The 25,749-nt window shown below is 37.9% G+C and overlaps 1 protein-coding gene across 1 annotated transcript in view; it reads right to left on the bottom strand.

Moving 5' to 3' along the window:
• Positions 1-220: 220 nt before the first annotated feature.
• The window catches only part of LOC122531654, a 30,270-nt gene continuing 4,741 nt past the window's right edge, over positions 221-25,749 (bottom strand). The window contains exon 2 of the mRNA XM_043659734.1: positions 221-1,583. Coding sequence (XP_043515669.1) covers positions 236-1,282 — 1,047 coding nt within the window. The 5' untranslated portion in view covers positions 1,283-1,583 and the 3' untranslated portion in view covers positions 221-235. The remainder of the gene's footprint in view (positions 1,584-25,749) is intronic.

Here is a 25,749-nt window from a genome sequence, read left to right as displayed (position 1 = left end):
TTTAAGAGACAATTTTTTGAACAATCGCGCAATTCGGTGGAAAAAATCACTGGAACTGAATTCGACGTCAGGACAGTTATTAGCTGAATTTCATGGAACGAAATTCTCGTAACGTGAAAAGCACAACGACATACAAATGTAATACATCGTTCGAAGTTATTAGCCCGAGAAGCTAACTCAGTTCCCAAACGGCGCGACACTGTAATTGCTCATCTACTGTGTATTATCCTACTACTCACTCTAAAAACACCTCGGAGTCGCTTCTAGGCAACACCAACCTCGGCAAGACGATTGCCTTCTTCCGCCTGCTCTTCAGCGTCTGCGCGGTGAACTGGAACTCGGACGACTGGATCGGCGAGTGCGGGCTGAGGATGGTGATCTTCCGGTCGCTGCCGCCGGGGCTCGTCAGCGAGAACACGCTCGAAGGTGGCGGCAGACTGAGATGCTGCGGTATCTTCCTCTCGAGGCCGGTGTTCGCGAACAAGCCGCGCCTCACCTCGGCGTTCAGGCTCTCCTCCCTGTGAAGGTTGTCGCTGCTCTTCGACTCGACGGTCACGATCCGCCTGACGTCCTTGCTGGACGACGTCAGGAAGCTCCTGTAGTGGCTCTTGGAGCTGGCCACGTGAGACTCGGACGACAGTGACAGGGACTCCAAGCTCTTCGAGTCCTCTATGTACCTCTCGTCAGCGCTGAGAAAGTTCCTCGAGGTCCTGAGGCTCTCCATGGATCTGGCCGTCACGTGGCCAGCGGTGCCAGCCGTCAACAGGTGTTGCTGCTGTTGCTGTTGCTGCCTCTGGATCTTCGACAGACTCTTCACCTCCGGCTCGTACTCCTCCTGGCTCGACGAGGACTGAGGACTTCGGTGGAACAAACCCAGCTTGGTCCCGGTGTATCTCGACACTCTGCTCCCTTCCTCGTTCACTCTCAGGCTGGTGGTCCTGGTCACGATCTGCTGTCTAGACGTCGCAATCGACTGCGACTCCTCGGGAACGTTGATGGATCGACGATCCCTGCCACCCGAGATCCTGTTGCCCTTCTCGTCAGTCACCAGGGGCTCGATCGCCTCCTCGTCCCTCGGTATGTTCTCCACTTCGTTCTCCGAGGCGCACTCCACCGTGTCTGAATCGTCGGTCGAGTTCCTCTGGCGCGTCTCCAGCCTGGTGCTCATCGGCTTCGCGAGTTTCGAAGACACGAGCAGCCTCGTTTTCGACGACTCTTTGCGAGAGAGTTTGTTCACCAGAGTCAGGGACTCTCGCTTCTCGTCCGTGTCGTCGTCGTCCATTTTTCCGAGTTCTCTGTTCTGTCGGGGTGGGAGAAGGGGAGAAGGGGATTCAGGAAGTTGAAATGTGGCGTGGAAATAAAGTTTCGCCTCGGAGGATCGGAGAGGATTTGAAGCAGCGCCGAGTTGGCAAACCGAGCGGATCGAGGACGAGAGAACAGTGGCAATATCGCGGCTCGGGTCAGGGATGATCGAGTCCTGATCCCCGTAGGGCACGCCGGGTCATCACTGCGGGTATCACGGTATCCAGGTTGCGATTGCGATTGTCTCTCGCGAGTCTCTCGTTCGGTGTTTAACTTGGAAGCTGAAAGAGGTAAGTCTGCGTCTGGTTTGTGCTCTCGGGTTGGCTTTCTTTTGGAGTACCTTTCGTTACCCTCGGGATTTTTATAGTTTCCTAATTTTAATAATATCAAGCGACACAACTCGAAGTGGCACGATTCTCATTTAGAGATTCAATTTTGTATACTTTATTCTTCTTTTAATAAAATACTTTTCATTCTTCTTATTTAATAAAATTTGTAAGTAAGGAAAGCAACCAACGTTGTTGTCTTTTGATTCACAGCAGTCGTTCTATTAGCGACTTTAAAGCGAAACGAAGCGATTTAGACGAATCGATCGAACTTGGATCGATCGCGAGCGAGCGAGCGCGCGGGTTTATCATAGTTCCCCTATCGATCAGATTAACCCAGAAACGTTTAACTCTCAAGGATTAGTATGCCTTCGCGTGAGCCAATAGCCAGGGACGAATCGTCGTCGACGGGACGTGTTTCCCTCGTCTAATTTCAAATCGATCATCAACCGCTGGCGATATTTCCAGGTTTGGTTATCAGACAGGCCTTGTTGCAACAAGATTATACTTACGCTATCGCGGGAAACTGATTCCTAGAACCAGGTATGTATCGTGCCTACTGATATCTATACTAATTATAGCTCGGACTTCTGACGAAAGTGTTCTAGATAATTTCAAAGGCATTTTGAAAACTTACAACGTAGCTCACGAGATAACCCTAGAATCTTAGAATCAATTTTTAATCTAAAACACCTCTTTAATTTTAAATTTAGAAATTCGGAATTTTATGGGGCATGATTCTTCAGATTCATCGAAAATTAGTCGTCGCAGAGTGAAGATTGAAATTGTCAAAGGAGGAAACAATCAGATATATCCGTGTCAAGCCATTGTGCGGTTGCAACCGATTTTCCATGAAACATCGTATCTTTTCGTGTTCCCCCGCATGGTCTGGCTTCGTTCCACTTCCACGAAACTATGAAAAATCGCACGGATGAGAGCCTCCGAGCGAAAGATCGATCCGTCTCGCGTCACCGGTTCATCCAATCGTCGTTAGCACTGACTCCTAGAGGGCACGTTGACGTGATTGCCGCAATTTAACACCGACGACAATCTAATATCCATTTTTCTAAACGATCATCTCGATCGTCTGACGCGATATTTGCCTAATCGAGATTTGAATACGACACCATTAAGCTGCTTGAGGTTTGCCGCAGACTGGAAGCATTCACGGTGATAAATATTTGCTCTATCAAATTGTTCAATAATTGGCAAAATCTTAGATTCTTCTGACAGTTATCGAACGTGTGAATCTCTGAATCCCCGAATTGTTGAAATGATATCTGAGTTTTTGAAAGTTTGAAACTTTGAATGTTCGAACGTTTGAATCTTTCAATTTTTGAATAACCGAATTTTTGAATCTTTTAACATCCAGATCTTTGAATCTTTGAGCGTTTGAATGTCCGAATATTCGAATTCTTGAATATCTAGATCTCCAAATTTTTAAATTGGACAAACTTCCAAATTTTATTTATTACTTTTGTCTCTTCGAGTTCGAATTTCTGAATCTTTGTATGTTCGAACTTTCGAATACCTGAATTTCCGAATTTTTTATTGTTTGAATCTCTAAATATCCGAACTGTTAAATCTTTAAATGTTTTTGAATATCTAAATTTCCGAATTTTTAAACATTCTTCGAATTTTTAAACACTCTTCGAATGTTCGAATTTCTGAATCTCTGAATCGTTGAGTATCCGAATTTTTAAATATTCGAACCTTCGTATCATTGAGAATCTTTGAATTTTCGAATTTTTCGGAACATTGAATCTTTGAACTTCTGAATCCTCGAATGTATGCTAAACCAACTGACAACGGAAAATATTCCGGACAAGTTTAGCCACGTAATTCGCGAACGTGTTCTTGAAACGGGTCACCTCATTTTCGAAACAGGTCAAAACCTCCTCGCTTGTAAAACACACCCCCACACTCCTCAGCAATGGTAATCATTGCACCAAAAATGGAGCAGCCCTGTCAAGGTCTCAATTAACCACTCCAAAATTAATTCGAAGCATTCGCGAAAGCAACACGAACCATTATAATCCTAATCCTCAATAAAAACTGCTCGTAGATTACAAAACATGAATGCCGAATCGTCCGATCGATTGTACATTTTACGACAAAGGTATCTTGAATCTTTCTACGGTTTCACATTCAATCATAAATCACTTTCTAACAGAAATTAGATCATCGGTCACTCTGGCCAATAATTTAACAGTCATTTGTCAAATTTACGTAAATAATAATATGTAATGATTAAATGTCTGCAACAACTTTCGAAATTAATTGTCGAAAAGGGAGCAGAGGCAGAGGACGAGGCAGCCCGTCATTGAAATTAAATGGGAAATGGCCCATATCGAATTAGGGTACGCGCGATTAATTCACGCGGCTGCTTTTGGAAATGGAATCTGTCAGTTTGCAAATGGTCTCTGACAATGAGGACAATAGAGATGCCTTGCACGGACGTCTCTCCGCTTAGACCGCCAAGTGGCGTTTAATTTCGGTGGCCATTGCCGGGCTGAAACGCGTTCGATATTATGGGACACGCTGTTCTTACTATCGAATATTCTTGGATCTATGCACGCACGCTTTACAGGAGACGATCGCCCGCAAAGCGTTTCTATATTTACTTCGCGAATCGGTCCGATTCTTTTAACTTGTCTTTTCGTTGTTTGTTGATGCGTTTCAAATTAAATTGAATAATAACCACGAAGATTAAAAAGAGTTTGTGAAGAACTAAAAGAATATAATTTTTTCTTTTTAACTATTTACCAAATGATACTTTCCGATTGGTTACCTCGTAATTGCAATTGTACATTTCATCAAGAATTTTATACCTTTCGAATTTTAATAAATTAATTATTAGTTATTCTTCAATGAAAATGTTAACATTATTACTTCGATTACATTGTAATTGTATTGGCAATCATAATAATAATTGGAAATAATAAATGAAGTATCGATCTTTTCTCTCATCTCGTTTAGACAGGTTCGAAAGTCTCGCGATTTAGTGTCACTGTCGGATAGTGATAAGTTCACGAGTTGCATAATACAGCAGCTAGTCTATGCAGTATAGGGTCATGGAATGTTCCGGTTGGTACGTGGGAAGTGGTTGTAATGCGATACAGAGAGGGAGACAAAAGGGAGATCGTAAATTGTGAGTTACAATAGAGGCTTGACGAAGTGATTAATGCTTCTGACGGAATTCCGTGGTGTAAATACTTTCACGCTAAACTTCGATAGATATTTACCCGCGCGCAGTACGTCGGAACTTCAAATTATAATGTTACACTTACACGAATGAGCAAAAACTGCAAAATTGAGTATCGCGATACTTTAGAACCGAATGCTAATCCAATATCACTTTGCGAAATTAAATAAAATGATGAAAATGAATACTAGATACTGTGATCTCTAATACTAAATACTAGCAATGAATAATGCAATACTATACTAATCACGATGTTAATCGCAGTTAATACCGAGCATTTTGATATCGGATTTCCTGGTGTGCAATGTGAAATTCTAACTAATTTCAAGCATTGAATATCGAAACGCTAAATGCACGATCGAAACAATGCAAGAGAAAAATAAAATTAAAATTCAATCGTCGTAGCAATAGTGTCTGCTCGTTAAAATTGTAAGTATCGTCGAAATGTATAATATAATAATGAAAAACGTTCTTCGAACGATACTTTCGTTCTCGAAATTTCTTCAACTTGACTTTGGACAAACGGTTAATCCCAACTTAAAGTTCAGGAGTGGAAAATAATAAAATCCACGATTCCACGTTGTAAATTCTCGAGGTCGAGTATTTTTCTCCCTTTCAGAATGTTTCCTCGTCAGGCGAACTTCGCGTTCTGTCTCAATTAATTATCTTTTACGCTGCTTTTGAAAGTTGCAACAATGACGGGATAAAAAGTCCCTCGGAGACGACTTAATTGAATCTGGACTTCGCTTATTGTCAATTATATTCGCGATTGTCGTCTGCAGCGCTCCGCTCCGCCACGATTCTACACGTTCCCGAGCATTCCGCGGCTTCAGTCTCGTTCTCAAAGGATTATTAATAATTTGTTCGTTTCGCGGAAGATAACTTAATTCCGTAACGAGCCAGATTGTCTCTTCCCTTTGACCACTGCGAACAGGTGAAAATCGAAAGATATTCGCGGGAGAAGTTACTCTCTACATCTGTAGTCTAATAATCTCCGATGAGATTACTTTTAATTGCGAATTCCAAACTTTTATTGAATTTAATTGCCCAAATTCGAATAGAAATATATTTACTCCTCGTTTATTTTAATCGTAATTGACAACGTTCAATATTTAGTGAGAGATATTATATTGAGAGAAAATGAATAATTTTGCATTTCTGATATGTCTCCAATCAAATGTTACATTACAGATCCTTGAAAATTACAGAAACAATTCTCGTAGAGAATATTTCAGTCATCGAAACGGTGGATCATTTGAAGTGGCATTTTCAAAGTAAGTTATTGAATGCGGCAATTATTAACACGAAAGTGTCTTCGTCTACTGCAATTACGCGCGTAACATTCGTAGCATGAATCTCGAATATTATTCGAGCGAATACACCTCCAGGCGTATTATTCGAGCCGATATTCTCGTTCCCAGCGTATTTGCGAGAAAATATAATTAACGTGTCAACGAACACGCTCCGCGAAAACATACCGACGAAACATCCCCCCGGAAGTGTAAATATTTGAACGGCTTCTCCACGGAGAAATTTCCTAATTTCCCTTTTCTTAATATCCGCTGAATGGTTTCAGAAAAGAGATAAACACCGAGTCACGTAATAAGCTCGCTCGACGTGTATGAAAACATAACGTTCGAATTTCATTTTTGAGTTTTCCAACGGTTGAATAATCGATGAATAATCAACTTCTATCAAGTCCAATTAATAATTCGAGATGGCGTTTCAAAACGCAGGATTGAACGAAATTTTATTAATTATTTAAGGGCGGATTAAATTATCCACTTCTCGTTCAGGGTGCGCTGAATATTTCAAATTATGACGACCGAAATGTTATTTCTTCACGTTATTATTCACTCGATTAATCTTCGATATTCGTGTAAATAATAACGATGAGTTTATTACTATTTGTACTTAAAAACTCCGTTGCATCCGGGCAACAATTTTAATAAATTTCGTTTCGTTTCATCATCGAGTTACATCTACAATTTATTCATTTCGTAAATAATTTAACGAATGAAGTTATTTCGACAAAAAAAAAAAAAAAAAAAAAAAAAATAGTTTTCCGATTTAAAATGTCCCTCAAAATTTCACTCGGGGAATATTCCTCGAACTCTGGATTTGGTACCAAAATTAAATTACTCGAAAAACGCACGGTGCGTGTAATCCCGACGAATGGAATCTAATCGATTAAACCGTGTCCCATCGACGTAATACCGGTAGGAATGTTAACGCAATCTAGAGCAAGGCACGAGCTGTGGAACTTTTCGACTTACTCGAATTAAGAGAGGTGTAGCCGAGTGTCGACACGATAAATCGTGTGAAACGCGACGTGGGTGGGCGGTGCCTGGCTCCTTAAAGCGTTAAATTGGTAAAGGTCGAGCTCTAGAGCACTCCAACCGAAAGAATGAATTCTGGCTGAATTCTGGCAAACGTTTCTGGCACCGAGGGATTTTCACGAAACAGGTCCCCCTATTAATAGAATTCGTGATTTACAGACCCGAGAATGACGATCAATTCCTTTGCTCCTCGTTTCTCGATCGTTGGACGACTTCTACTAGTAGAAGTTTAGTCTAATTAAAAATTTACACTATGAAATTACTTTGGTGTCCCTTCTTTTCAACACGCGACGATCTCAAACACGGAAATGTAAATTTTCAAGATCATCATTTTAATTCACGGAATTAAATCATTCTTTTCGCAGACATAATTAATGCATCGTGAAATTATTTACAGTATCTCTACCTCTCAACACACGTTAAATAATTTCTTTTATTACATACAGACCTAATTGTTAGACTGATTATCCCATCTTTTCAACACACGACAACACAAACGCGAAGATACATCGTACATAGTAACGGGTAAAGTTTTTAAGAATTTAGGCCAACAAGCGTACGTTGTATAACAGATTTAGACAATTCTAAGTCTATTATACAGATAATTCTACAGACCTAATTATTCGTGATGAAATTATTATGGCTTCCTTTTTTTTCAACCCACGACTGTAAAACAAAAAGAAAAAAAGAAAAAAAAGAAAGGGAAAAGACTCGAGTAATCCAACATCACAAAAGGTGAAACACCGAACTCACAGTGAAGGTGCATCAGAAAATTAAATCACGCTGCGCGAATCGGTGAACATTTCGAGCGTGTTCATCGAAAGTGTTCCAGTTTCTCTGGCCTTTATCGTTTAAAGGCGAGTTCCCACGCGACGCTGCCTGCACCACCCCGGGCGATCCGTTTCCGCATGATTTAAGGGGACCTCGTAGGCCAGATTGTCGGAGTTCTAGGTCAGACGTAGGCCACGTCGACTGTGAATCGCGGTGATAATACGTTATTGCAAGCCAGCTGCACCGATCGATCCAACCAGACCGAGGATCCGGCTCGTGCACGCGCCGCTTGATCATTGCTTAGCAATTCACGTTCCTGCGAACGTGAATTCCAGTCTCAGCCAACACAAATTTCCGGCAACGTGCGTTTCACTCGCCAGTCCAAGTCCTTCGAAATTTACTATTTCTTTCAATATATTTTTTGTCCTGGCTGTGGCTTATCTTTCGTTGAAATTGCACGGTTTTCTTTCTTTAATCTTTCATTATCTTCGTGTATTATTTGTGAGATTCTGAGTGTTTTCTTTTTTCTATTTTCTTTCGTGATCCTGGATCTTTCTTTTTTCCTTTTTTTTTTTTTGAACGCATCAGTCTGAATTACCTGGTTCCTCGTTCTGTCGAGTTTTCTTTTCTAGAGTTCTAATTTGGTTTTCATTTGTTTCGCCACTTACGAGATCCTGAATTGGCCTTCTCTCTCGTTTTCGTCTCTCCCCTTCACGTTGAACTGTATCAATTTTCTCCACGAAGTTTAACTGTCTCACTTACTTCATTATTTTTCTTTAAAACTTTCCTCAAACTTCAGGATCTCGAATTTTTGTCTCTTAGTTTTAATTATCCGTGTGGTAGGTCTTAATTTCAATTTGAACTTAATTTGAATTATTGTCAGCTCTTTCTTCCTCATACAGGATTCTCTTTTTCTCATTTTAGTTTCTCATTTGGTTTTGAATTCCTATAAGATCCATAAGATCTGGAAGTATTTTTTTTCTTCCTCACATGAGGGAGACAGTAGCGTAAAAGGAATATATCAAATTCCTAACGATCTACCAGCTGAGATCTAAAAATTTCAAGAGCCAAAGGATATCCGAGAACGTATGTACGTACGTAGGAAAAGCGCCAACAGTTTCGTGTTTCGTTAGTTTATTTGAAATTTCCTCTCGTTCCTTGAAACGATGCCTGTGGGACGTCGCGTCGACATTATTGTACCCGACGGGACCATAAACGCAACATTCCTAAGGTTCAGAGTCTTTATTCGCGACGCTACAACATTCCAACTCCAACTTCATTCTTTCAACGCCTACAAACTGAACTTCTTTTCACCCTTTTTTCTTGATAATTTAATAACAAATTTTATTCGATAAAATATTTGTAGCTTTACAGAGTCAAGGGATGACAATTTTTTATGGTTACGATCCAAATTTGTCGGTTATTCACACTGAACCAAAAAAAAAAAAGACAGTATCGATGAAAATAATTTAAATTTATTTCACACGCAGGTCCCTTCATTACCGACACATTCCAAACAAAAAAGGAGTTCTTACCCTTCCCACTGAATTTCAACGAGAGTCAACTGTTCGTCGCTCTTGTCGTACGAGACAATTGAAATCCTCCCACCCCGGACGCGAAATTCTCCATTATGTTGCATATATTCAACGACAATCAAAACAGATTGACTGCATGAATATGTACCAGAGCGTGTAATTTGCATTTCAAACAAATGTATCGTCCACTCTCGACTCGCGACGAGGTTTTTATGAAAAAAATCTTTTCAGACACTTTTTCAGAATCGATCGTGAGTAAAATGGCGTTTCGGACAAGGGTAGACACGCGGGAGAATTGCAACGACAGATGAATTTCTCCAGAGACCGTGAACAGGAAATTTCTTACATTTCTTGCTTCGTGCCTGTAATTTTGCGAAACGTCACGTTCCCCAACGATTCCCGGCGATTTTTTTACAACTTGGCGAATACTTGGATTGTCGGGAATACAGGAGTTATTGAAATTTTTCGACCAGAGTGACCGACTGACGCGTGAATTTGAAAAATGTTCGCAATTTCATTTGAATTTCTCAAAAGATACCGGCGGCTCTGCGGAGAATACGCAATTCGCGTGTAAAATGTTGTCGACGGAATTAAAATTCGCGTGCTCCATGGCAGAAGGTTGAAGAATTTGGAATTTCATTTGTTATATTTATTTTACGCTACTTTATTTCTTACATTTGGAATTTCGTCTGCCTTTGGAATTTCATCGATCTTCGTATTTTTAACGAACTCTGTTCGTCCTCGCGCATAGAATGTTACTCATTCTTACGCCCTGAAATTTTATTCATCTTCATATACGAAACTTCGTTTACCCGTTTACGCTCAGAATTTTGTTTGTCTTCATATTCACAATTTCGTTAATTTCATAACCTCGGGCGATCCGTTGAAAAATTCATTCGCTGTTGCATTATGCAACTTCAATTTCAACCCGCCACGGGCAACCTGCGTATCGTTTCACTCATGAATTTCCTCGAATGATTTTATTTGCTAACATCTGATTCAGAGGATTCGACGAGAACTGTCTCAAAAAAAAAAAAAAAAAAGAAATCAATCGAACCAGAGTTAAAGAACTTTGATAAAAAAAAAAAAACTATCAGCAGGGATTAAGGAACAATTTAAAAAAAAAAAAAAATACAGCACAACATCTTCCGAGAGACTTTCACAGTGGAAACTACGAGAACGAGACTACGATAAAAGTAAAAACATATACGTCTTTCGAATCGAATCGGTCGGCTCGCCGAATTTTGACTCGGAAGGTGTGTCGTGACTCGAGGAATGCTCAGTAATCGAACAAGCATTCAATTATTCTGCGAGTTCAGCGCTGGCTGGAACAGTTAATCAAACCGGAAAAGCTAATTCGGGCTCGCAGAATATACCGGCAGTTAATTGGAACACTACACGATATTAAAGTTTGAATTACCATCCGAGGCTGTGTAGCAACTTTAGTTTTGCCAAACATCAAATCACTAGAGGCTCTGGTAATTACCGTCTTTGTAAGTACCGGTGCTCAACGATTACGTTAGTTCGATAAATAATTAAATTAACAGCACCTTCGAGCTAGTTTCATCCCTCTCGCGCTCCTCCTTCAGATGTTCCCTTTTTTTTTTGTAAACTTCGGTCAACGATACTTGATAAACTGGTATTTAACTGCTAATTGACCGTAGTAAATGATTAATTCTAGTAATTTGCAATAAAATGTATTTTAGTATGAAATATTCTTTGAAATTATGAATCTGTTCGTTGAATTGAACGATAAATATAAATTATTTTCGATTTATTGGACCGTGTGTTTTTATTTTTAATAATACTGTGTTTACGTATTTTTCCGCTTGGACGAGTAACATAATATAGTACATTATACTATGATCTTCTTTTTGATTTAATGAACCGTGTATCTTATTTTCAATAACAACAGAATATAATAGTAAATAATTTCATAATTTACAATAATTAGTTGCAGATGTTTATGCATTTGTATTACGAATGCGTATAATAATCAAAAATATGTAGAATATCTAGCAGGGTATAAAAGATCCGCAAATCTAGTGATACGAATATATAATAGTTCAACTCTTCAACGTCATCTTCTCTCATATTTCAACTACTAGTTCCAGCAGCGAGATAAAACGACGAAATTTGTACTAAAGTCATAGAACGCGAACGAGACAAATTTTGTGCGTCGACGTGGATTAAACGCGATGCCGAGCTGAAGGATATAATAAAGACATCAATTCACACCACGAGCAGAAAATAAGAAGGAGACATATCTGTTGAACAATATTGCCTTATTCCCTGAAAAATCTTCCTCTTGTCAAATACATCAAAATGATCAAAATGATCAATTTATTATTTTCACAGATGTCCAATGTTGTACTTTCGAAAGATTCGAGCGATTTTTATAAAATACACGAGCGAAAGTTCGTCGTATTATATAAACCCTTTTCCCATTCCTTGCACTTCAATTTTTCGGATACAGTGTTAAAAATCGAATACACCCAAAAAAACATTGATCGAAAATATATATTTTAGAAATTTTCTGAGAGCATAAAATATATATAAAAATTTATACAATATAAATATATATATATAAAAATATACAAATATTTTACATATATATAAAAGTTTATACAATATTAATATATATATAAAAATATACAAATATTTTATATATATAAAAGTTTATACAATATTAATATATATATAAAAATATACAAATATTTTATATATATAAAAGTTTATACAATATTAATATATATATAAAAATATACAAATATTTTATATATATAAAAGTTTATACAATATTAATATATATATAAAAATATACAAATATTTTATATATATAAAAGTTTATACAATATTAATATATATATATATATATACAAAAATATATATTTTTGGATTTTTGTCAGATGTTTGAAACTGCGTTTCAGCACGTGTTTACTTCGAGAAGCAACGCGCGCGAGAAAGAGAAAAAAATCGTGCAAGAAACTTACGACAGTAACTGAGGGACGAAAACAGCATCGTGAATGGCCCCGAGGAATTACAGGAATCTCTCCAGCACCGGTATTATTTGCTAGGTGTCGGCGACCGTGAAACGAGATAAGGCGAAGCACGCTCTGAAATTGTCGCGGATAGACTGAATGTTAAGCCTCAAGGGTAGTGACTCGAGCAAAGACGCGCCTGGAGTAGGGGAAGACTCACCCGTTTCAATGTTATCGTTTTCTTTTCCGATACGAATGTACACGTGTTCGAAAACAGAGCATTATCGCGCAATGTGACATTCTTCAATTTCTATCGTGCCCGTATACGAAACATAAGGAAGATGGTAGAAATATTTTTCAGATAGAAATCTAATGCTGGAACGACTAAAACAGAAAAACTGCAAAAAAATCATTCAAATCACGTAAATCTAAAAGAAACTATCCCAGAAAATTAAATTATATTATATTAATTATCTCTCGTTTTCTGAGATGGGAAGTGAGAAAAATACTGTTAGATGTTTGAGACAGAAAGTAGAAAACGAGGATTAATTTTTTACTTTACTCGGACATAAAATAGAGAGTAGAATGCATTTTTTGAGATAGAAATATCTAATTTGGAATGAAAAACAGAAAATACCACCAAGGTGGCTATTTTACATTTTTGGGATAGAAAGTAGAAATTACGTTCAAGACAGAGAATAAAGAGTATTTGACCATTTGACTTGAACTAGAAAACAGAAAATATTCGAAAATGAAAAGAATGAAGAATATTTCTCCTATTTTTGGGGTGTAAAATTTTTATTTACACAAATATCCCAAATGGAACGTGAAAGATATTCTCTTCCATATTTAATACATAAAAAATAAAAAAATAGAAAGATACAGAGAACCCAGTGATTCGTCAAAAAACGGAAAATATTTTCAACAAATATTTTTTTCATTCGGCGACTTTTTAATTAACCAATGGAAAAATAAGTAACGAACACAAAACGAAAACAGCGTAGAACAAATATTTCACAAGAATAAAATGGAAAAGGTGAAATTAGCCTGAAACTACTGAAAACAGACAAAAATAATACGGAAAGTTTTCCACGTGTTTTCTCGTCACAGTGAGCTGTCTCTCATATGAGTGAGAGAGAGAGAGAGAGAGAGAGAGAGAGAGAGATTGTCGATTTCTAAAACGATATAAAAGTAAGAGAGAGAGAGAGAGAGAGAGAGAGAGAGAGAGAGAGAGAAAAGAAAAAAAAAACAAGACGAACCCAATCACGAACGCAATCTTTCTGCGCGGTAGGTATTTTCACGGGAAAAATTCCCGCGAGAAAATTCATTTTTCCCTGGAATCGCTGTGGAATCCCTCGGGACGCGACTGAAACTGCCCGTTTAATTTATTTAAGAGCGATTTCTATGCAATCCGCCGCTTCTCTTTCTCTACTATCTCTCTACGTGTCCTAACGAGACGGAGTTAATTTCTGAATTCGATTTGCCCAAAGGGCAATTGACCTAATTGGATTGAACCTTGATATCGTAATAATTTCTAATTTCAATTTATCCACTTTGTTGCAGTTCGTTGATTTCACGTATTTTCTGCCGTTTCATACACAGGTGCAAATGAATTATTGGACTGTAACAAATTCATTTGTAAGAGCATATTCGTTCGTATAATAACAATTGTATTGATAAAATTTGATACACTTGAAAGTTATGATGCAAGATTTTTCGAAAATGCTAACGATGTATCGAGTCTCAATTGTATCAATCACACATCTGAATTTGCCAGGAAAACTGATGTGAAGTACAAATGCCAATTATATCAAGTATACTAAATAATATTACCAGGAATCAATTGTACTTGGCAATCAAGTATCGGTAATAATAAACTTTACGATTGTTCATTTTACAACGAGGTCAATTTTTAACAAACTGAAACGAATATACGCAATAAAATATTAAAATGATGGCAACAGTAGCAATTAATTTGTCAAGTATCGAGCAATCAATGATATCAAGTATCAAGTATCAAGTATCGAGTAATCAATAGTATCAAGTATCGAGTATTAAAAATCTCAACTCACAGTCAAGTATCGATGATATCGAATTACACAATAATCATTTTTTATTCCGTCAGAATAATTAAGAGCTCGTGAATTTCATGCGATCGCGATGAAATATAATTGGTTCCAGAGGCGTTGGAGCGCGTTGGCGATTTTTCAGGCTTCGCGGGGGAAATGAAGCGAGCATCGACGATGAAACACGGCCAATTAAAGCTTCTCATGCAACCGACAATGACTGATATCGATCGATTTCACCCGTCAAGTCTGCCGCAATGTTTTACCAACGATAAACCATTTGTCTGTTACAATGGAAGCTTGTACAGTCGAACGTGTAATTTTCAAATGAGGTGTAATTTTTCTTTCGAGTCTGAGCTTCGAAAATTAACATTAAAATCTCCGTGAAATCGAGATGTTTTTCGAGCAGTTTTCCAGAAGTTTTTTTCTTTTTGATATTTCATTTGATTGATTACTTAAACTGTGAAAAGAGAAAATTCTCGAGTCTTCGAAATTTTCGATGGCCAAGCTCTCAAATTGTCAAATATTTAATTCTGGATTTTGTTTTATGTAATTCTGGATTTTCTGAAATTTTCGAATGTTTTAAATAACCCAGATAATCGAGCTTTTCAATTTTTCAATGGGCGAAACTTTCGCAGTTAAATTTTTTAATTTCAAACGTCCGATGTGAAAAAAAAAAAAAAAAATACCTCGCTTGTCGAACATCGAAATTGGAATTTTAATAATTTTCTCGATTTTACGCATCTCGAGATTTTCGAAAATGTTTAATTTAATTTCGCGTGATTTTCAGAATGACAAATATAAAAACAGAACTACAAAGGCCTCCGCGGAATTTGATATTTTCAGAAATATTAATTAAACTCTCTCGTAAATATAAATATTCCTCTACCGAGAAATTAAAGACACTCGATTAAATTTCAGGATGTAATAACATCCCGAAAGGGTGTTCTGGCAACAAAAATTTCATCTCTTCGGGGAGTAAGTTCAGCGCAACTGCTGTTCACGTAAGAAAATAAAAATTTCCACAAGAGTTTTGAGAGGAATTACAACTGACGAGCGTCACGATTCGCTGTTACGAAGATTTCATCGTTTCGCTGGCGTAGGAGAATTTGTTAATGACACCCACGCGGGTGCTTGTTCAAATGAATTCTCATTTAAGTTTTACCTTAATTATCTGTTATCCTCTATTACGTAAAAATGAATCAACTCGACGCGAGGAGATGGACGCTAGCAGAAAAGATAAAACAGCAGCTTTTATTTCTATTTATTAAGAAAATTGTATTTCGCCAAAAAGGAAGCAAAAAAAAGTTTATTCACAATTATTTTTAGCAAAGTTTTGTAAAAATTAACCCACTGTTATTTTAGACAATTTTATCAAAGGTGTAGAAATAAAACCGACTGGATATTTCAACAGAGTTTCGAACGACTAAACTTCAAATTTTACTTTCTTCGTTTCAATCAAATTAATTCATCTCACTGTAGTTTCTTCTGCAATTTTCATTGATATCTGGAATTTCAAACTGTTTCGTGTCACTCGTACGAACACTCGGAATACAAATACAAATTCTTTCAGCTGTAAGACAATATTCTGCCTATCGTGCGAATACTACGAATGCACACATCGTAAAGATAAAACGCGCTATAAAAGATACGATGTCAAACTAATATCGCGAGTAAGAAGGGCACATGGTATGGCTCGAGTGTGTTCCAACTCGTACAGAGAGAGAAAGAGAGAGAGAGAGAGAGAGAGAGAGAGAGAGTGGCTATAGCATTTTGCATAATTCAAGCCGGCAGCCTTCCAGTCCACTGTTTTCTTTCTACTCCTTTCTCCTGGGAGCTTTTGCTTGTATCTCTCTACGATGAGTAAAGATCCCGTTACTTCACCTTATTTTCTTCCTTTATCAAACATCATTATCACTCTGATCTTGGAAAAGACGCCAGAGAATCTCTCCCTTATCAAACATTATTATAGAAGAGACTACGAATTTCTATGGAATGTTTTGGAAATCGAAATTTTGATAACATTTGGAAATAATCTTTTGGAACTTATCTATCTTTCTCTGTGTCGAGTATTTTCTCGGTTCTGCTCGGTTCTGCTAATTTTTTTTTTTTCTCACGGGAACGCTCTGTATCTGCATTCTCTAATTTTCTTTAGATCTCATTCGTTGCCAAACAGAATTTAATTAATTAAAATTGGCAGAAAGGAGTTCTTCTCTCCCGCGTAATACTTTCCAAACTTTTGCAAACCCTTTTTCCGCCTCTGCCCAGTTTTTTAATTAATTTATCGCAGCCTGCAGAAAGTCTCGGCCGTTCGTAGAAGGGACAATCCCCTTTTCGAATTTCGAATTGCTCGCAGCTCGGAATTTATCGTCAATTTCTCAACTTTTCTTCGTCGATTCGACACTTTCAACGAAATGATAAATTTCATAGTTTACGTTTGTAAACAATTTCCTCTCTACAGAGGAAATGAAACATTTTAAATTCACGGTAATAATATTCGTCCCATCGCGAAACTTTCGCGGAATGATTGATATAACGAACAAATCGTACAAAGCATTCACGGAATATTTCACAGAAAAATCCACGTCGAAAAATATCTTCAATTACGTTCGCCGTACGTTTTTTTATAAAAATACAAGAGAATTAAATTCAACGATTTTAACCTTGCTTACATTAAGCAAGTATGCTTTTGCAGTCGTTAAAAGAAAAAGAACCCCTTTTTCTCCTAAAATCTTCCTCTAATTGACAGAAAACTTGCCTTTCGTTTCTCAAGCGGAAATTTGAATTCACGATAGCTTGGACGAAGCAAACACAGAATGTTGCAGCGCGCGTTCGTTTCTTCTTTTTTTTTTTTTCACTTCAGTTGGATACCAGATCCGTATTGGCTCCCCTAAAAAACAAACACTGCGTGCACATTTCATCGAGCAGTTTCTGTTTGCTCGTGCAACCAGCGTGAATTAGCCCTCAGGGTTGCCACGTTCACGGAAAAACGTTTCGTCCACGTTGAATTATTCGAACTTGTTACCCATGCCTCGAATCGATCGTTAAACATCGCTTTTAAATCCTATTTATATTACTTTTCACTTTATACATAAAACTATCACTATTTCTTTGTTATAATGCTTCTCCTTTTAATAGTCATGCATTAGGGAGGTTGAATTTAAGTTGCTTCGGTAAAAGAAATATTCAATAACGGCATAATAAGTATTTTACAATTACTACAAGTACTAATACTGTAAATGCTAATACTACATTGAATACTAATAATTACTAGTGATTACTAGTATAAGTTAGCAATACTAATACTGATAAATACTAATAAGTAAGTACTAATCATTTGATGGGGAAACTTATTGATAATTATCAATGAATTGAACTGTTCCAAATTCAATTAACGTCTCAAACATTTTTAATTTTTTAAATTCCACAACTTTCGAATCTTTAACCCTCGATTCGTCTAAATGTTTGATCTGTCTCTCTAGCTCTTCACTCGTTCAATTCTACTTTATTCTGAACCTCAATAGATTTTAGAGAAATCGAATTCTCATCAAGCAAAATCATTCAAAAGTTAGCACTCCAAGTTCCGCGAACTATATTTCAAATTCTTCATCTATCCGAAGATTTTCAATTCTTTTAAATTCCACAACTTTCGAATCGTTAACTTTCAATTCGTCTAAATGTTTGATCTGTCTCCTCTAACTCTGGACTCGTTCAAGATATCTCATTCCGAGCCTCATTCCCGATAAATCTTGGTGAATTGAAGCACAATCGTTTGTAATTTTATTGCAAAATTGCCTGTTTTCACGCAAGGCCGGTCCCACGACAATTATTACTCGTTTTCTTGGCTCCGTGACTCGAGTTTTCGAAACGACACGCAATCGCCAGTTGGCAGAAGTATTTCCCAACGTACCGAATGTGCTATGTATAGCGCGACGTATCGAGATGCATTCACGAGCGAGGAAGAATCGGTTCCGCGACGTCGTGGATCGCTCGACATCAAGTTTATCGAGAGAGAGAGAGAGAGGTCAATTACGTTGTTCGTTAACAGGGTAATAGGGCCAATTAGCGTGCTTTCACGGCGTATCCACCGGTTATTTTGCCGCATACACGGTGAGCGCCACTTCGACGATAACTGCCGGCGGATAAAATGCGTTTCCTGATAATTTTAACCGTTCAATTAGCTTAGGCGTCCTTACTAACGCGATAACAGCAGCGAAGGTAACAGCGGGAAACTTTTAATTCTTGCTCGAGCAAGTTTTCATCCGAGAAGAATCGAAATTTTGTAAAAATCGGTCGCAACGAACACTCGACAGAAAACTGAAGTCAAAGTTTAATTGCTGTTTACCAGAGATTTCAAATTACTAATTCGAAATTAAACTCTCGCGGGCCAAATAATTTAAATGAAATTATCGCGTATCGTTATCGTTTGAATTGTTAATGTTAAATTAATAGCTTCGAGTGATCGCGAGAATCTCTGCCAAGAGAGCAAACTTTTCGAGTGACTGGAGGAGTGAGAGATCTTTTCATCACTCTCAAGACTCGTTCCACCACTGTTTCGCAGAAAAACAACAGATTAAAGAGTCTCGGGCAACGAGGCAATCGTTCAACAGCAATCGCAAGATGCACCGTTTTCAACGTTCCTCTCGTCACTTGTACGGGGGAAGCATCGTCTGACCACGATCATCGTATTCCACTTGCTCGCTACAATGCCCGACAACAAACAGCAAACACGAATCAACGTCCATTAGCAGAGATCTGCGATCTGACGGACGAAACGGTTCCCCTCACGCGAGCATGATTTCCCTTTTTTAAACGGCACATCATTCTTTTTTGGTAAATCGTTGCACGATTCTTGAAGCGACAGGCAATTATGTTCCTTTGGCAATTACGATTATCAGTAGACTAGGTGGGTGCATAGCGCATTTTTAGAATTCTCGAAATTTTGAAGCTTCATCCTGTGAAATTTTTAAAATTTTTAACATTCTCAGATATGTAATTGAAAGTTATCTGCGGAATTTTTAAAATCCCCAGACATTTGAATTCAAAGTTTCGGAATTTTTGAAATTCCCGGACATTAAAATTTAAATTTTTAGACAACATTCAACTGTCAACTCGCAAATATTTGTATTGTAAAACCAAGAAAGATTACTCTCTCGACATTTGCGAAATTAAAAATGAAATGTGTCGTGATATTATGGAGCGAGAAACGGGAGTTTATAATTAAGAGAAAAATGTCAGAGAGAGCTCGGCCGCGACTTCCGCGCACGGTTGCCTGTCGAATGAATACTTGAAAGGTGGTTGAAGGCACGTTACTGAATTTTTCATGCAACGGATCTCGCGTGATGCACTTTTGTTATTTCTGTTAGTTTTGCCTGGTCTCTCTGTTCTTTCGCTGTTTTAAGCAGATTCTTTCTAGATGAATAATTTGGCTTTCGTATAATTAGACTTTCCTGGATTTAATTGGTTGACACGATAGAACGAGAGATTATTGAACGTCGACTCGCATAAAAAATAAAGTGCAAGGTTAATAATAATTGACTTTCTCACTCGACCAAATTAAATAAATGCAACAATTATTATCTATTCAAAAATTAATCTACTCGAAACGATTCTCGATAAAATTTATAATTAAATCTCTCGTCTATCAAAAATATAATCGAAACTCTGTTGTTCGAACGAAGGCTCAAATTACAAACAACTCGAATGCTGATTTCTTCTTTTCTTTAATGAAAACAATTAACTGATCGAATAGAAATATGAATCAATCGACTGGCAATTCATTTTTAAATTGTTCAACTGGCCACAAATATATTTCTCTAATTTTCTCCGTTGATCAAACACATTGTACTTCAATGAAGTTTAGATATGTCGTTGCATTAAACATATTATTAGTTGAATGTCGATCGACGTACGTTGTATTTAATTATTTTTCAAATATTTTATGTATATCGTACTCGAGTGTATAGAATATTCTTTAAACACATTGCACCCGAATATTCTTCAACAAATATGACTTGAATATATCGCGCTTCAAAAATATTCCTCAGAGACATTGCACTCGAGCGTTGCTCAAATATATTGAGTCCAAAATGTTGATCAAGTATAATGTTGTCGAATTATACTCAAGTGTCGATGAAATATACTGTGCTCAAATATTCTTCGAATACATTATACACGTGCACGTACAAGCTACGTTGTTCAAACGTCGTTCAACCATGCTTCATCCAAATATTGTCGCGTTCAATTACCATACGCCAAACATTCCGCTCAATCATGGCGAGGTCACTTAAGCCTGGCATCCCGCGGGACAAAAATATTCGAATCGCGAATCCTCCGTCGTGAGGATTCCACGAATTCTCAACTTCCTCGAGCCCAACATCCCGCTATTTCGGGATGTCGCTGTGACGCTCGCGGATTCTTTTGCGAGGGAGAGGGATTCTGAACGCCAAGGGGCGATCGATCGACTGTTGACCCGCTCGAACGTTTCGAGTGTCATGATGGTAGAAAAAAGTTACTTCTGAATAAAAACAATATTGATCAGGATTGAACACTGGTCGCTCAACATGTTTCTGACGTTATAACGAAGGGAAAATGCAATTGTTTTTCACTGTGTCGAGGCTTGTCTGCGATTTGTTGTAAAAAAAACTTGAGGAAAAATTGTACGAAAATTATTAGATAATAATGATAACATTATATTAAAATACTGAAAGGTTTGACAAAATGTCGAGTGTCTTTTCATAGCTCAACCGAACTGTCTCTATCGATTCTCAAGTTTCTCGTACAGTTTCTCATGTTATTTCGGAAGTTTTCCCAGAGAGAGAGAGGCAGATAATTTTCGCGTGAAATGTGGACGTCAACGATCGCTCGTGAAACGCAACAGCTGCGCCGGAACGTTTGAAAAAGAAAGAGGAAGAACAAAAAAAGGGAGGGAGAGGGAGAAGAAAAGAAAGAAAGAAAGAGCTCGAAGCTTCGAAGCGTCGTTTTTCGTTTTTCACGCTCGCGAACGGCGACAGACACCGGCGAAATCTTGGCAGAGAAGACGATCTGCTGCTCGATGGCTTTTTCTGGCACCGACGCGTTCGTGATTTTCGTCTGTTTGGCTGACGAGCCAAGCCAACTCTGCTCGAGACACTGAACTCTTGCCGTCTGGGGAGTTTTTTTTTCTTTCCTTTCTTTTGTCTTTCTAGGGAATGAGGTTGCAGCGTGTTTAGGTCGATTTGGCGACGGATGTTGCTTTTGACGGATCTTTCTTTCAACTTTGCAAGAGACAGAGAGTTGTTTATTATAGTATTAGTAATGCTTCGAAAATATTTCTTCAACGAGTACTCGATTCTCAAAGAGTGAAACAAATGAAAAATAATCACGAATAAATGCAAAATAATCTACGTGACTTTCAATTTTTAACTTGTATCGCAAGATTATCAAAAAAGAACCGCGGAAGAGCTTAAAAAAGAATGCTTAAAATTTCCCAGATAAACCGACCTTGAGATATTATACAAATCAACGAGCAATTCAATCTGTCCACGAGCAGCGAGACCTCGGGTTTTGCAGGATGTTTTTCAGTGATCGAATCAACGTGACACAGGCGGAAAACTGTTGCGAGAGTTCGCGCAATATTGACAGAACTGGCCGTGTGTGTTTTTTCGTCCGTGGCGCTCGATTCATCGAATTAAAGTCCATTAGCTGCAATTTCGCCGCGCGGCGATAAATATTCGCGCGGAATTCCGGTTTCTCGGCAGCGTGACGCGATCCCATGTTAATTAATCCCGGCGTCCGCGTGACACCGGCTGAAAACGGTGGAAAACGTGATCTGAAAACGCGAGAGACCAGAAAAATCCCCGCCATCTCCGTGGGACGTGAAAATTTCAGAAATCCTGTTGTTCGCCGCGTGATGTATAACCGGCTCTTCCTCTCCAGTAACCAGTTTTTCTCCACGTGTGCCTTTTCTTTCTCTCTCTCTCTCTTTTTTTTTCTCTTTCGAATAATATCTGAATAATCATTGTCCCCGTGATTCCGTGGATTTTATTTCATAGTTACTCCGTAAGTTAATTCGTACCTTCTTCATTTTTTAAATTAAATCCGGAATTTACCAGGTTCTTCGTCGTTGTTTTCGTTCTATTTTTCAGACGTTTGTAGAATTTCGTTTATCTACTTAATCTGTAATTAACTACCGAACTTGAATTTGTGAATTTTTGCTCAGTATTTGATCTCCTATTTCACCTGGAACTTTATTCAACTCTATTTTATTCAAAGCACTCTACTTGCCCACCTGGCCCTCGAAATATATACTCGTTCTCGTTTTACATGAATTTGCTCTTTCACATAATTAAGTCAACTGAATTTCTTCTTGGTACAACAATCAGAGGACCGCCAGGGTCACAAATTTCGCAATATTGCCCGTGAGCTGGTTAAATATTCATAGAAAGATGCTTGTGGACTGAATCGAAATATCCTTCAAGTCGTCAGACGAACTAACTTTTGGCTACACTGTCGACGAGAGATCGTACACACATCTGTGTAAACATGTAACTGGGCCAAAGCGCTCCTAAGAAAGTGGATTATCACGATGAAATCTCACCAACAATAGATGTACGAATACTTTCCAGCCGGGCTAATGCAAAAGTTCTGTTCCCACGGATTTGAATTTCAATTCAATTTGGCTCTTGAATTCCGTACGAAGACGAAGACTTATCCAATCATTTCGTGTGTGTAATCAGCCAACGTTACAAAATTAATTATCTCACGCAGATTAATCTGCACTGTGTGTAATATTCGTGAACTTGACGCGCGCTTGCGTCTGAAATTCTTGCACGGTCAATACCACTGTGTAAAGCAGAATCCCTGTTATTTCGATCGTTTTGCAACTTAATTGAATTTCAAACAATTTCAAACAATTTCAAACAATTCCAAATCATTCGTAGCCCTAAACCTTCGCTGAGAACTTTTAGAAATTCTTCACAGAGTCTGACAATGAACCAGAACCAAAAAAAGCTTAAAGTGGAACGTGTGCTAGATCGAAACCGAAAAGAAAAGGGAAAGACAGTTTGGAATCTGCTGGCAATGTCGGAGAAACGTGTTTTCGTAGCTGTTTGTCGTGTGTAGTGTCGTGTTTGCGCTGGTTGAAAGGCAGTCCTCCTTGTCTATGGGATCACGCTAACTGCGTGACGATAGAGAGAAAGAAAGAAAGAAAGAAAGACAGAGACAAAGAGTGAGAGAGAGAGAGAGAGAGAGAAATAAAGTGGAATACAGGTTGGTGGTAGAGTGGAATAACAATGGAGACGCCAGCAGCTGTCTCTCTCAATCCTTTGACGAATGCACTCGTCTCTGATGTAAGAAGATTTCCACATCGATCTCTCGTTCTCTCTCTCTCTCTCTCTCTCTCGTCTTTGTGTTGCGTACGCTTGACTCTGTGTGTTACGAAATACCCAAGCTCCTACTAAGAGATCTTAAGACTGCCCTTGTCAAATGGGAGTGTTTGCAAGCGACGAGAACGAGGATGTTTCGAATTTTGTTCCTCACTGCACTGTTGATATTTAGTCACGAATACTGAATAAATTTGTCGATAGCTTGAGATCCATCAATGTTCTATACAATTGTATTATATGTCTCTTATAGTTTGTTATATGTATATTGTTTACCATTTTTTCTTTTCTTTTCATTGTACTGCAATGTACTGCGGATGTATCATATATTTGTTATTTACCTACGCTGCTACAAAGACATCTTAAGAATAGAACGAATATTACACGAGTTTCGAGTTTGCAATCATCTTTTAGTTAAAGGAGAAAATACGTATGAAGTGAATTCGTCAAACGAAGTCTTTCTATATTTTATATTGAAATTTGTTACGATATTAATTGATATTTATATTATTTGCAGCACATTGTTCATTATTTCCTGAATTATACACGTGTGTCGTATTTCATGATTATTTTTATTCTTCAATCTTTCGAATTTCAATGAGAAATGCAAAGTCTAACATCGACTAGAAAATTGTTCCAATTATTGTTATGTAAATAAATCCCGCTTCATATTAATCATCTTCGTACGCTGTTAATATGTTATACGTTGAATAAACTAAATTTCTACATACTTCGTACGCTGTTAATATGTTATACGTTGAATAAACTAAATTTCTACATACTACGTTTCAACATCAATACGTGTCTAATATATCATTTTGTACTATTTAAATTTTTATATTTTTACGCACAATACCGTACCTCCTTTCAGAAAATTCAGAAAATCAAGACTCTCAAACTAACCGATGTGTTATAATAATCCAACTCTGAAAGTTTGATTTCTTTCGACCAACTCGCCGCAGTGTTTCGAATCGTGTTTGCCTTGGTTTGCTGCAGAATCGAGAGCTCGCGTTAATAAATTCCCCTGCCGTGCTCCATCGCGTACATCATCTATTCCGAATGATTTAGGGTAATGTTTGGAAATCCTTGAGGTGGATTCAAAACTTAGAAACCACTTTCTCGCGAGCTCGGTTTACTTTGGAGTATTCGTGTTTGAAGCTGACTCGATCCAACAGCGTGAACTCAACAACTGTTTCCAGGTCGAAGAGTATTAGCAACGAAAACATCGTGAACTAATAAATCTTCGATTTTATTTAGAGAATTATCGAAATCTCGAATTTTAGTTACCACGAACCAATAAATCTTCGATTTTACTTCGAATTATCGAAACTACGAATTTTATTCTTTTCCGCTCGAGTTTCGAGAGGAATCAAAGATGTTTATTCTCATCGGTATAATTTCGTATACTTGGAACAATTTAAAATGAATAAAATCAACATGTACAATCGCAACAATTATCGATATAATTAATTCGAATTAATACAATTCGTTTTATGCACAAGTTTAAAAAAGAGGAATTAATTGTTCCGCGTTCGATTGTCGAAAAGTCAATGGGAACTGAAGCCAGCACGTTCGCTGAAGTATCAGTTCGAAAATTTATCGAAGCTTTCAAAACGCTTTGATTCTTTCAAGCCGCTTCAAGTTTTGATAGGAAGTTCGACGAGAAAAGGTTCACGTTTGAAATTAAAAAAAAAAAAAGAAAAAAAGGAGAAAGCACTTGGAAAACAGGCGTAACGAGATCGACGATATAATTTAGGTCGGCGTATTTATAATCAGCGAATTGATCGCTTTGGAAGAACGGCCATTCGGATTGACAGCAGCTGTAACTCAAAGCGGCGGATTTATTTTCACGAGGGGTTTGT

The sequence above is a fragment of the Frieseomelitta varia genome, unplaced genomic scaffold, assembly GCF_011392965.1.
Source record: "Frieseomelitta varia isolate USP_RPSP 00005682 unplaced genomic scaffold, Fvar_1.2 scaffold_410, whole genome shotgun sequence".
Classification (NCBI taxonomy): domain Eukaryota; kingdom Metazoa; phylum Arthropoda; class Insecta; order Hymenoptera; family Apidae; genus Frieseomelitta; species Frieseomelitta varia.
Note: the sequence above shows the minus strand (reverse complement) of the source record. Positions and strands in the feature narration are given on the sequence as shown.